The sequence below is a fragment of the Sceloporus occidentalis genome, unplaced genomic scaffold (genome assembly GCF_023333645.1).
Source record: "Sceloporus occidentalis isolate IW3139 unplaced genomic scaffold, rSceOcc1.0.p SCAF_2, whole genome shotgun sequence".
NCBI lineage: Eukaryota > Metazoa > Chordata > Lepidosauria > Squamata > Phrynosomatidae > Sceloporus > Sceloporus occidentalis.
Genome location: NW_028316982.1, coordinates 244,935,937 through 244,950,451, shown reverse-complemented (window position 1 = coordinate 244,950,451; position 14,515 = coordinate 244,935,937). Strand labels below are relative to the sequence as shown.

The following is a 14,515-nucleotide window of genomic DNA, read 5'->3' as shown; positions in this document are numbered from 1 at the left end:
AGTTGGCAGCATGAGCTTTTGTAGACATAAGTCTACTTCCTCAAATGCATCTGAGGAAGTAGACTTAAATCTACAAAAGCTCATGCTGCCAACTTCTTTCTTTAGTTAGTCTCAAAGGTGCTTCAAGATCTATCTGCATAGTGATTTTACAGACTAACACAGCTATATCTTTGAAAGCTTATTAGGCACAGCAGAGGGTGATTTACCACATATATCAGCCAAACTGATGCCTTTCAGGTGTGTTGGAGTGCAACTCCCTTTATCCTCAGCCAGCCAGGACAGTGATCAAATAAAGGGAGGCTGGTGGAGAGCGTACCTGAATCTGGGTGCCTCAAGTAAGAGAACCAAGCTATCCCCCACTGATCTGTACAATAGCACAGTTGTGCTACAGACAGATAGGGATCTTCAGGTGTTTTACATGCCATCAGCTCCACCCAGATGGTGGAAGCTGTAGGCAAAACACCTGGAGAGCACCAGGTTGCCTACCTCACAGGAAAAGGAAAACCTCTTTCAATCTAGCCTAAGGAAGAGAGCATCAAATATGCAAGTTGTCATGTCTTGTGGCTCCCCTTTCTTATTAGGTGACACATGCTTTGCATGCAGGTTTCTGGTTCAGTCTCTGCCATCTCTAATTGAAAGGATCTAATGCAGCTGAAATCTGATAAGACCACCACCTACTGTAAGTCCCTGGAAAGATTCAGCCAAACAGCAATATTTACTTTTTATTCATGCATTAAATGTAAATCTGATTTTCTTTCCTCCAAAATGAGACTCAGATCAGTTAACAATACAATGAATAAAACAAACTACAAGTTAAAAACATAAAATGTCAATTAAAATAGACTTTAAAAGCAAATAAAAATAAATCAACTAAAAACGAGTTGTGTTTTAAAAGCCAACCTTAACTATCAAAAAGGCATGTGTGAATTTAAAAAAAAAGTACAGTATTTGCTTTGGTACAAGGATTGGAACCACATAGCTTTCTTTGGCAGGGAGTTCCACAGCCTAGTAGAGGACTGAAGATGTCCACTCTCAAGTCCCCACAAATATTACTCTGCACAGTGGGACTAAAGGAAGACCCTTCCATAAGAATCTCAATGCCAGAGAAAATGGTCCTTCAAATTAGATCCATAAGATAATACTGGGCTACGTGAACAGACGGTTTAACAAGATTTAAAGGCAACGTATGTTCCTACAAGAGGAATTGCATTTTTTTGGTTCAATGCAACACAGGCATGGTGTTAAGGTGGTGTTCTTTCTGTGTCAGGCACCTTAATCTATTGTATTGTGGTAGAACCAGAACAATTTATGCTGAAAAAACTATTTACCCCTAATATTGCTGTTGCAAAAAAGACATAGGTAGAGCAGTAGTTTGTGTAGTTTTTTGAACATGAGTCAACAGTGCGATGCGGCAGCTAACAAGGCCAATGCAATTTTAGGCTGCATCAATAGAAGTATAGTGCCTAGATCAAGGGAAGTCATAGTGCCACTATATTCTGCTCTGGTCAGGCCCCACCTGGAATACTGTGTCCAGTTCTGGGCACCACAATTAAAAAAGGACATTGAGAAACTTGAGCGTGTCCAAAGGAAGGCGACTAAAATGGTGAAGTGTCTGGAAACCATGCCCTATGAGGAACGACTTAGGGAGCTGGGGATGTTTAGCCTGGAGAAGAGAAGATTAAGAGGTGATATGATAGCCCTGTTTAAATATTTGAAGGGATGTCATATTGAGGAGGGAGCAAGCTTGTTTTATGCTGCTCCAGAGAACAGGATCCAGAACAATGGATGCAAGCTCCAGGAAAAGAGATTCCACCTCAACATTAGGAGGAACTTCCTGGCAGTAAGGGCTGTTTGACAGTGGAACATACTCCCTCAGAGTGTAGTGGAGTCTCCTTCCTTAGAGGTCTTCAAGCAGAGGCTGGATGGCCATCTGTCGGGGATGCTTTGATTGTGATTTCCTGCATGACAGGGGGTTGGACTGGATAGCCCTTGTGGTCTCTTCCAACTCTATGATTCTATGATTCTAATTGGCCATCACATACAGTACTAAATGGTAAAAGAAGAAAAAGAAAATAACTTCTGCTGTAGCATCCTTTTTACTAGGGGAGGAACAAGGAAGGTAAACTTAGAGATTTCCACTGGTGGACAGGATAGCAGAGTTAATCTAACAACAGACAAAAGGCATCATGTATAGAGAATGTTACACAAGTTAAGTCTTTTAACAATGGTGATTTATCATAGTTAGAAGGCTGTATGATTATATCCTAGGATGCTGTAGTTCTCCTTAAAGCATGTAAATAATGCTGTTTATTTTGCATGTCACAAGATGTCCTGTTACAAACTGCTTTCCTAAGGAAACTGAAATAATACATATGCATGAAATTGTAATCAAGGAGGCACTAAGATACTGGGATCATCTTGCAGGCTGTGGTGATGTCAACTTGCAGCCAGCATCATATTTATAGGGGGTGTTGAAAGTCGAAAGGGGGGTGGTTTGCAAATAAGAGTCTGAGGAGAGAATGTTAACTGGTTCAACTTCTCAATGATCTGTCCCAGTAGTCGGATATGCTGTTTCTCTGCTGATGTGTTATTGCTGTTACCTGCCTTCACATCGATCTCAACCCATGCCGACCCTATGGATGAGACATCTCCAGGCCCCCCTGTCCTCTACTGCTCTGCCTAGCTCCTGAAAAACTCATATTTGTGGTCTCTTTAATTAAGTCCATCCATCTAACATGTGGCCTTCCTCTCTTTCTACTTCTCTCCATTTTTGCTAACATTATTGCCTTTTCCAATACTGATACTCTCTACTGATACTTTCTCTTAATTGAGACATGATATCTAATAAAATGGGTGGGTAAGATGCAATTCACTGCCTGCATGTGGCTTCCCATCCATCTTTGCAGCTTTCCCAAGCGCTGCAAGGTTTCCTGCCCTTGCTGTCACTGCAACTGCCATGAAAGAAAAAGGACTGCTTACTTTTAAGAATGGATTTCCCCTTGATAATAAGCAGATATCAGACATGCCTCAGTTATCAAAGCCTGTAAAAGCAGTTACATTTTACAAAGGCTTTGTGCATCCACCCAGTCCCTTCTTTCCTCCTCATCCCCTCTCTAGCTCAGGAGTGGCCAATTGTGGGATGCTAGGGGTCACGCTAACATCCCCCAGAGACCTTGGAGGAGCACCACCCCAGGACCAGACAAAAAATTGCATTTCCCCATTCTCTCTAGGAGGTATGGGGGATTTTCACCATGTTTGTAGACTCCCCTGGGCCATTTTAGGCCCCAAAGAGGGCCCTTTTCATCAAAAGGAAGTAAGCAGAAGCCATTTCAATTCTTGTTTGTTTGTTTTTGAAAGATCTCTTCTGGACCTAAATTAGCCCAGGGGGGCAAAACCATGGAAAAATGCCCCTCTATACATCCTAGAGAGCATTTAGGGCAATTTGGGCCCAAAACATTTTTTAAAGCAAGGCTTTACAGCAGCTGCCTCCAGAATACCTTACTGAGAATGATTGAACAGCAAAATAGAGAGAAAAGGGGAGAGAAGATAAGTCTGCTTTATTTGCTACCCTAACGTGCTTTGTTTTTGTTTTTTAAACTCACTATAGATCCATAAGTTTGGCCACCAAACTGGAAATCAAGAAAAAGGGAAGGCAATGAAAGAAATCAATGGATGCATTTTGGAGAAACTTTCAAGTAGTCTCTAGACTCTTCAAAATGCAAGATTCACAAGACCTGGTTGTTTCATTTCACATGTGAATGTTATTTGTTTTGAACAAAACAAATCTGCTGAAGCATGTTGAACTTCTCTTCATTTTATGGTGTAGGAACCTATCTCTGTTCTTTCCATGATACCTCTGCCTCTAGCAGTAATTTTTTTTGTTAAAGAACTAACACCCAGAAACATATGTACTTGTTAACCAAGGAGTACCTGGATGGCATGGATATTCCAGTAACAAAGGAAAGGTCTATCCTTAAAGGTGATCTGCACTTTTTGCTGTCTTTTTCAATATTCTGGAGAATCTGTAGGACCCTTTGGAGATGGAAGATGGGTATGCACTGTCTGTGTTGGGTTTGAGGGGACAATGCAGTCCCCAAATACTGAAAAGCTGCCTATCTCTGTAATAGATGAATGTGACTTCATTCCTGTTCAATAGGATTCAGCATGAACCTTACCTGGATAATTTGAGCAGCCAATTCAGGTGTGCCATGTTTCAGGTCATGTCCATTGATGGCTAACACCTTGTCATTGCTACACAGTCTGCCATCTTGAGCAGCCAAGCCTCCTTCTAAAAGGTCAAGGATAAATACTCCTGGCTCGTCTGTTCGGCGCACCAACTTAATGCCAAGTTGCTCATTGGAATCTCGTTTGTGCAAGGTTACGTGGAAACTCTCCTCTCGTTGGGGAGGGCTGTCACTGTGGTTATGAGTTCGGCTCCCAAAGCGTCTCTCCCGGAGCACGGTAAGGTGTAGCACTGCACAAGGCTGGGAAAGGATGGCTCTGGCATGGTTGTGGGAAACATTGCTGATATCAAAGTTATTGACCTGGGGTGGGGAGAAAAGAGAAAGTCATGTGGAACCTGCAAAAAAATGTTGCTGTATGGAGAACTATGGCCAATCATTCATTCCATTTGCCCTCTTTCCCCCTATTCCCACCCAACTCCTGCCCACCATTGCCGCTGAGCATGCTGAGCCCTCACTGAGCTCTTGGCGGGGGCTTGGACCCAATTAACGGTTTCTCCTAGATATATTTTTACTTCTGCAACCACTGTGGCTGCCTATTCTTAACCTGTTCTTTCCTCTATTCAATACGAGGGATGCCATTTTGGGGGGGAAAAAAGATAAAAATGACAATCTAAATCTGGGGAATTGGTCTACTATTAGCATATAAAATTCATACATTCATACATTGCTCTTCATCATCAGTTTGGAAAAGTTTAACTTTTAAAACTACAGCTCCACTTACCCAAGCTGTTAGGTATTCTGAGAGCTGTAGTCCAAAAAATAAGAAGAAGAAAAAGAAAGAAAGAAAGAAAACTTGTTCAAGCTCTGTATTGTGTTTCCTTATGAAAATGAAGCCAAAAGTATTGACCATTTTCGGCAAACATTTTCACAAAGCCTCAGCACACAAGACATCTTTTGTCCCTGCTGCTCTCTACCTCTACTCAAGGGAAGCTTGCCCGCAAAAAAGAAAAAAAGGGGGAGGCAGCAGAGATGGAGGCACTTGCAGGACCTGGATCCACATAGACCTGCTTTGCAACTTCACAGCAGGCTACCAGCAGAGTGTGTTTGTCCCAAGTTATAATCCAAAAATGGAACTTTTCTAAGCTCTACTCATCCTGAAAGGGACAGTCCATTCTTACTTAAAGATTTCAAATCCTCACAAGAAATGAACAACAAATGTCAACATAACCCTTTTGGGGGAGTTGTTGAGATACAGCAATCCTGGGCTACTATGGGGGTCTGATGGACCCTCTGGGAGCTACAGAAACTGCCAAAAAGTCAAAGGCAAGAAACGTAGAAGTGGCTAGTGGTCCATTTATTGTGAAAAGAGGCTTTAAGTGCTAAATGATGCAGGGAAGCCCTGCAACCTGTTTAAAAAATGAATTGAACTCCTCGGAGACTTCCCAAAGAGGCAATCCATCCTTTTGTTTTGGCCAGAAGAACAATCTGATGGCTTCAAGGGTCACAAAAACAGCACTGAGAGACACATGGGCTCCGTGCCCACCCTTGAGATAAAGGGAGGTAAGAAATGTACACTGAGTGTGTTTGTGTATGGTGGAGCCAACAGAAAGCTATAGAAATGAAAAAAAGCAATACCGTTGTGCACTGTGAATTATGCTAATGTCTTATTGCAAAATAATCCCACAGGATATTGTGAGCTACAAGGAACCTTCCAGCAAGCCTTTAACATGATTCAGAAGAGGAAGACAGACATTCGGTCTGACTTCCCCTGTTTAGAAACAATGCAATGGAACCAAAACAGTGATGGGAAGCAAAATCCCAAGAGCCATGTAAATCACTGGCATCAACAGTGAAACAGCAGCAAATCCTCCTTGGTCTGAATAATAATATTTTCCCCCCAACCTGAAGCTGCTATGCAAACATTTGCCCAGAAACAGTGGCTTCCAAGTGGCTGCCAGGAAATGACGACTCCCTCCTGGCCACATTTCCTACCCCTCCAGGCACTGCACATGCAAGCCAAGATGAATATATAATTACATACGTACTTGAAGTATTTGATCTCCTGCAAGGAGCCGTCCATCTCTGGCAATAATCCCATCTCGATAAACCTCCTGAATAACAATGTTGATCAAAGGTGTTTCATTGCCACCCACAATGCTAATTCCCAGCTCGATATAAGGATTGGACCGGTGGATTTCAATGGTTGTGATCTCGCCTTCTGGCAAACTTGGCGGGTGATGGATTGCTGCCCAGTTTGGAACAAAAAACACAGAATATGTACACCTAAATAGATTTCCCCATTACAAACAGAGGGAAGTGTCAGACAAGCAACAAAAGGACACCTGACATACTGTGATGCAAATAAATTTAACTGAGCCTGCATATCTTGTAACCTGCCAAGGGAAATGCAGAATGCTAGGCTCACAAATAATAAGCCCACTCCTTTTGCAGTTCTCAAGGAGATAGGAAAGTTTATAGAGCTTCGATGGACTACCAGCAAATTGGAAAAGTTAATTTTTTGGACTACAACATCCAGAATCCCTCAGCTGTTGTTGTATGCCTTCAAGTCATTTCTGACTAAGGTGACTCTTTTATGGGGTTCCTTAGTGAGGTTTGTTCTGAGATGGTTTGCCATGGCCTTCCTTTGAGGTCAAGAAACTGATCTGTCCAAGGTCAACAAGCAGGGATTTGAACCCAGGTCTCCCAGAGACCTAGTCCAACACTCAAACCACTGCAACACACTGTCGCTTCTGAATCCCTTGTCTATAAATCACTTAGGCCTGTTACAGACTGCCAAAATAAAGCTGCTTCGGGTCTCTTTGGAGGTATGCTATTTAAATGATGCATGCATCCTAAGAATCCGGAAGCTGCACCAAAAGCTGCACTCCGATGCTTAGGAATGGAGTGTGGCTTTGGTGCGACCTCCAGACTCTTAGGACCCATGCATCATTTAAATAGCATACCTCCAAAGAGACCCGAAGCAGCTTTATTTTGGCAGTCTATAAAAGGCCATAAATACTGCACTACAGTGTTACAGAACTATTATTCCACTTTTACTGCTATGGCTGCCTCCTGTGGCATTCTGGGGTTTGTAGTTCAAGGTCCAATAGTTCTCTGGATGAGAATTTTAAATGCCCATTATTAAACTGCAAATCCCAGGATTCCACAGGAAACAGCTGTAGCACTATAACAGCATAGTGCTGTATTGCCTAAGTCAGTGGTGGCGAACCTCTGGCATGCGTGCCAGAGATGGCACTCAGAGCCCTCTCTGTGGGCACATGCACCATCATCCCAACACAGAGTTCACTAGAGTTTGTCACTAGAAATCCAAAGGGACGTGGCACTTTGCAATAAATGAGTGGGTTTTAGGTTGCAGTTTGAGCACTCAGTCTCTAAAAGGTTCTCCATCACTGGCCTAAGCCTTTGTTGTTGTTATTGATGTGTGCCTTCAAATTGTTTCTGACTTATGATGACACTAAGGTGACCCTATCCAGTGATTTTCTTGGCAAGTTTCTTCAGAGGGGGTTTGCTGTTGCCAACCTCTGAGGCTGAGAGAGTGTGACTTGCCCAAGGCCTCTCAGTGGGTTTACATGGCCAAATCGGTATTTGAATCCTGGTCTCCAAAGTCCTAGTCCAACGCTCAAACCACTACACCACATGCTTGCTCCTTGTCTAAGCCTCAGTAAGACCATAAGCAACTGACTAGCTACTGCTCTGATGTAAGCGCCTTTGGGGCAGCCTTGTCTATGGGCCTCCAGACAGCATTGGACTATGACTCCCATCAGTCCCAGCATGATCAGCCAATGGTGAGGAATGATGGGAGTTGCAGCCCATTGAGATCAAGAGGGCTTCAAGCTGCCCATTCTTCTGCCCCAGTTTTTAAAGTTTTGGGGGGCAGGACTGGGGGGAAGGGCTACAAAAACAGCCCCACCAGCCACGTGCAACCACAGATTACACTTTGTTCAACCCTGTGCTACATCGAGGAAATAAAAGCAAAACAAATGCTGCAGTATCCTTGGATTATGTAAGCAAGCCTAGGAGAATGAGATGGCTGAATGCCAGAAGGCATTTCTCCAACTTGGTACCTCTTGGTAACCATGATATAGGCAGGAGAACAAGCCTGTGCTTCAGGAATAGGCTTCATGAGTAATGTGGAACATAAACACACATATACACCATGTGAAAATGCTCCTTGGTACATGATCCTCAAGCAGTTAAAAAGCTGAAGCCCTGCAGATCTCATATGGCTCCCTACCAGGCTAACATCTGAAATGTTAGCATTATGTCATTGACATGACAACTATTTTATTTTTAGAAGATGTGGGTTCATAAACCTCATAGGGTGCTCCTGCAGAAGTTATATGTCTTGATCAGAGCTTGTGAAAACTTCTCTTTTTGACTAAAAACACCCAAAATCCCCCAGCCAGCATGAGGACTGGCCACTGGGGTGCAGAATATATGTCCCTCCAGATATTTTTGATTACAGTTCCCACCATTCCTCACTAGAAGCTAGCTAGAGGCTGTTGGGTATTGCACTCCAACAATACCTGGAGGGCTACTTGCTCCCTAGCTCTGTTCCATGCTTTGGCCACACTATCTGGGGGACTGTGGGAACTGAAGTCCAAAAAAGGGATCTTTTCCAAGCTTTTCTTGTGGACCAACTTTCCTTCCTGATCATTACTGAGCTCAGTGACCAACGTTGGGCTTAGTGAGCTGATTAAACAGACTATTAATTAAAATGGTTATTTGAACTGCTTAATACAGTGTGTAAATTAATCAGGCAGATCTTTTTAAAGAGCCTTTTAATTTTATGTTTTAAATACAAGTACCTAGCAATCTATGGGTGGCATCAGAGCTTAGAAAATTACCTTTTAAAAGTAATTATTTACATTTATAGTTGCAAAGCCTGCAAAGATAGTTACTGATTTAGTTATAATATTTAAATAAAACCAATCCTTTACTTTCCTTTCTCTGAAAAGTCACTATTGCCTGTGGTATAAAACATCCTCCTCCTATCCATCTTGTTGTGACCTCGATACCCACAACAGACTACAAGGTATCAACACAAAATACAGCATGTGAAGGAAGTGATATTCCTCTTCCATTATTCAGTGAAGTCACAGCATAACTACAGAAATATCAAAACAGTTGCAGTTAGACTACAGAAGGAGTGAAGCTATTCATCATTAAGTTATCACAGTAATGTAGCGTAGCTAGATCTTTGTTGTTTGGGGAAGAATTAATGTTATTTAAATAGATTTGGTTAATTTAAAAAAAAATAGCCATTTTTCAAGCCTTAACTACTTCACAAGGTTGTTATGAGGCATTGAGATAAATGAATTTATTATGAGCTAGTGAGAAAAAAGTTTAAAAATGAAACAAGTAGATGGAAAAAGCAATGGCTTGTCTGCATGCAAGAATGAAATTTGTCTTTAAGACTGCCTAGCTTCTTTTTTAGAAAGATTTAATGAAGGCAGATCACACAGGACGTCAAGAGAGAAACAGAACGTACTGTCAGCTCCTGTGCTCTCCTCAAAGGCAGGGTTATCAAGGCCAGATTCATCTGTCCACACTGGAACAGTTGCTGATGAAATGTTCTGCTCCACTGGTGCTGTTCCTGTCCCAGCATTCTCTGCATCCGGAGACTGGGAACCTGGGCGATCGATCGCACTGCTCTCATTTTCACTCTCGGTGTCCGTCTGCAGTTTGCTGGTTTTTCTTCTCTCCAAGGCCGCTCTTCGATGGGAAGCCCCAGGACACCTGGGGATGAAATATTACTATGTCTTTACAAAAATGGGGAACTTCATGAGGTGCCTGAACAAAATTCAAATTGCCTTATGTATTAGTGGCATTACTGAGTGTAGTTTTTCTCAACAGAGTGCCCACCAGATATTTCAGACTGCAACATTTGTCATCCCTCTCAGCTCACTAGGCTGGCCTTGCTTGAAGGGAGTCCAAAACATCTGCCAGACATTAGCGTGGGGAAGGCTGATAGTGTCTTGTTATAATAAAGGCAATTTCACTGAAAACCAGACAATGAAACACCCTCCAACCTGAGCTCTTTACCAAATACTGTGCTCATTGGTATCTGCCGGGATTTAGTTCCAGGCCCTTCCATGGATATCAAAATCCATGGATGCCCAGGTTCTTTTATATACAATGGTGTAGTAAAATGGTGTCTCTTAAAGAAAATGGCAAAATCATTTGCTTTGGGGACTTTTGGGACGCTGGTGAAATATTTTCAAGCTGTGGATGGTGAAATCCATGGAGGCAGAATCTGTCCATACAGAGGGCTGAGCATACTAACAGTCTTATCTTGAGTGATGGATAGGGACATTAAAAAAAATCACTGTTGCCAAGCTTTTGGTCAAGACATCTTGGCATGGTGAGACAGTCTGTTGAGGATTGAGCATCTCCCTTGGAAGATCTTGTTTCCAGGATGAACCCAAAACACCATGTGCTGTTTTGGCTACCACTGCCTAACCTGCTCTGAAGTCACAGAGCCAGGTACTAAATGTCGAGAGACATCCCTGAGTCTACAAATATCTTTTGTTTAACAAAACAACGGGCTCTTCCAGAGTGATCTAAAGAAGTGTATGCTCTTAATAAGATCTTCATTTTTCCTGGGTATTGCTAGATGCTATCACCCTGAGTTCTTCCTTGTCTGTGGGCCCTTTTGGGGGATGGTAACTGCTGAACATAATCTCAAAAGGTGCTACAAGATCTCTTTGCATACTACTGAAAATAGTGATTTATCTGACCCTCACTAGAAGATTTTTAACTGGGAGTGTGGTTTGCTGAGACTGGAGTATGTTCCTCAGTTTTTGCTTTATTTTTTTCTTCTTGGATACACAGTACATCAGTGGAATAGTGAAATGGCTTTTCAGTGTAAAAGTAGTATTTCACTAGTTTTTTGTGGGTTTTTCGGGCTATGTGGCCGTGTTCTAGAAGAGTTTCTTCCTGATGTTTCACTAGCATCTGTGGCTGGATCTTCAGAGAATACTTGGCTGGAAAGGAGTTGGGTATATATATTGTGTGACCTGGGAAGGCAGGAATGATTTGCATGTGTATTGTTCTGTTGCTAATGGCAGGCCTCAGGGTGGGAGGGTCTGCAAAAGAGGATTAGTGTCTGCTAGATAGTGCTCATTGTCTGCTGGGAGGTTTCTCATTTGCATCTGTTGAGTCTTTATCTTGCTATTTTTCAGGACTGATAGCCAAACATTGTTTACTTTAAGGGTTTCCTCTTTCCTGTTGAAATTGTCTAGGTGTTTGTGGATTTCAACGGCTTCCCTGTGCACCCTGACATGTAGTGGTTGGTCCAGAATTTCAGTGTTTTCAAACAGTATTTTATGACCAGTCACACAATATATATACCCAACTCCTTTCCAGGCAAGCATTCTCTGAAGATGCCAGCCACAGATGCTGGCGAAACATCTGGAATAAACTCTTCTAGAACATGGCCATACAGCCTGAAAAACCCACATAAAACTATGGATGCTGGTCATCAAAGCCTTCGACTTCACATTAATATTTCATTGTTTCATTGTTGCAGTGATGCATTATTGTGCTATAACACATAATTTTAAAAAAAGAAGGAAAAAGGGGGAAGAAGATTAAAGAATGGCCATTACTTTTCTCACTATTTACTTTGAAACTGGCCACCCTACAAACACCTCCACCTATGTCATGATATTCATCTTTGGAAGAGTGGCCAAAAATGCAGCATGAATCCGATACGTCTCTGGGTTTTTTTAAAAAACAAAACAAAACAAAACAAAAAACTAGAAGGTGTGAATAAAAAGTTTCTGATGTTGCTGGGAATTGCCAATAAATAATCTGGGGCAACAACAATGTCACTTGCATTCTTTTTAAAAACCCAGAATTCTAGTTACAAATACCAGAATCTCTAGCAGTATTTGCCTTGTCTGCTTCTACCCTATAATAACACAATAAAAAACCCCACCAAAAACAGAAAAATTGTAGATTATGAGATGTTCATGTTGTCCATGGGGGCAGGGAACACAGAGTCCTTCATATGTGGCTAGACTCCCATCGGTCTCTCCTTAGCCTAGCCAATGGTAAGGAATGATGGAAAGTGTAGTCCAAAACATCTGTATGGACACATGTTCTGTACCCATGTCTTAGAAGCATCGTTAATGAGAATCTTAAGAAATTTTGGTACTAAGTAAAATATGGAAGGGGAGGGACTCAGCCTAGGATGAAAAATAATGTATTATATTCAATTGCCTTGGACTCTGGTGTTAATGAAGCCAGTGGGGTTTATGTTCAGTTAATGTAGCCTGCATCCAACCCACTGAATGCTAAAGTCTTCAAACAGAACGGACTAGACAGGTCCAAATCCTTTCCATCAACCAGGAAGATAAGTAAACCACCAGCAGGGCTATAGTTCACAGTATATGGAGTCTGAAATGATTGAATGCACCTGGCCAGCTGTACACACTCCCCTGTACAACATATAAATTATTCTGTGAAATCTCAACATTTAGAGAACATTTTTATTGTATACTGGCCCACTACTCTTACTGTTTGATTTTTTAATTGTTTTTCTGAAACAGCGGCAAATAAAAGCAATCACCTTTAGATAAATAATGGTAATACCTAGTTCCATAAATGACTTTTGGCAAAGCCCAGTGCAGAAAGGTTTCTAAAGTATCACACGCTAGGAAATTAAAAGTCCATCCCAAACTAGTGGCATTTTATTACAGATGAACTGGAAGTATTTCCTGAGGTTTGAGGCTCTCAAGGGAATCTGCTGAACCTGAAAATCTGATAAACCAAGGGGATGCTAATGAGGCAAAAGGGTAATATTGGAAGTGCGATTAGTGACCAGGAAATAATTACATTTGTGCCTCATTCTTCTAATCTCCTTGTTAAACTGGCTTGCAGATTTGCCACACACTCCACAATTGCCTCAGGGATACATTGACATTCTATTCAGCTTTTATGCTTCATTGAAGGCAATTATTTTGTCAATGGAAACTACCAAGTCTGAGTTTGAAAACCTACAATGTCAAGGCCAAATGGGTCTGTTCAGTTCTGTAAAGTTAGTGATAATAGAAGGTGTAGGGCTTGGACCTGGGAGATGGAACTTTATCCCAGCCACACTATGGTAACATTGACCAATCAATATTTTTCAGCAATGGTCATATCCTATGGAATCCTGGGGTTTGTAGTTTGGTGAGGCACTAGAATGCTCTGGCTGAGAATTCTAAACTCTAAACTGCTAATCCCATGATTCCACAGAATGGAACCATGGCAATTAAAGTGGAATCACAATGTAATAATTGTGTTATGTGAAAGGGCCCTAGGAACTCCCTTAGTTCCTGTGGGACTGGCTGAACACCTGAAAAAGTACTTGTATGTGTGTAATCACTTATATGTGTGTAATCACCAAGATGATTCTGCCATTTCATTTTGAGCAGGGGACTACATTGCAACATTTGGCAAAACCCAAAAATCCAATGAAATACTACATTCCACCCTGCGCATTAGTATATGAGGTGCTGATTGGATCCATTTATATCAAAATACCATATATACTCAACTATAAGTCAACCTCATGTAAATGAAGAAGGCATGTTTTGGGGCCAAAATTAGGGATTTTTATATGACCTATGGTTAAGTTGAGGGTAAAACTTAGAGGAGTATGTAACAAAGGATGTAAAGAACCAAGCAAAAAAACAAAAAACAAAAAAACAATGCCAAAGCACTTAAAAAATTATGGCAGGCATAACTGTTTGTGCTTGCCCTAAAGGCTGGATGGAGGACAAGGAAACGACAGTAAATGGTGGCTGTGTGATGTGTGGAGGAGATGACCAGGCACAAGCGGGGCTAAGAAAATGCACATATCTAAAATGATGTAATGACAAAACAAAGCAAATGGCAACTGAGTTAGCAGTGATTACAGCGTTTAACTTTAATGTGATAACTTTACTGATTTTAACTCAGAAAAGCTGATAAATGGCCTGAATAGACAGGGCCAAAATAAAGCTGCTTCAGATCACTTTGGAGGTATGCAGTTTAAATGACACACACATCTTAAGAGGCCAGAAGCTGTGCCAAAGCTGCGCTCCAGTCCTTCTCTGAAGATGCCAGCAGGCGAAACGTCAGGAATGAACTCTTCTAGAGCATGGACACATAGCCTGAAAAACCCACAAAAAACTATGGATGCCAGCCATGAAAGCCTTCAACTTCAGAAAGATAAAATTCCTTAACCATCCCTAAGCCATAAGCATCATTAAAAAAAACAAAAACAAGGAAGGAAGGAATGGAAATAGGCTCCTTCCTCTCTCTTTTAGAATTATTGTTTT

General features: G+C 41.7%; 1 protein-coding gene across 2 annotated transcripts in view; it reads right to left on the bottom strand.

The window, feature by feature from the left end:
- The window catches only part of LOC149319911 (ligand of Numb protein X 2-like), a 120,838-nt gene that overhangs the window by 13,416 nt on the left and 92,907 nt on the right, over window positions 1–14,515 (bottom strand). For both annotated transcript variants that reach the window (XM_089512578.1, XM_089512577.1), the window contains exons 3-5: window positions 9,697–9,944; window positions 6,230–6,429; window positions 4,176–4,544 (exon numbers count right to left, since the gene is read on the bottom strand). In XM_089512578.1, coding sequence (XP_089368704.1) covers window positions 4,176–4,544; window positions 6,230–6,429; window positions 9,697–9,944 — 817 coding nt within the window. The remainder of the gene's footprint in view (window positions 1–4,175; window positions 4,545–6,229; window positions 6,430–9,696; window positions 9,945–14,515) is intronic.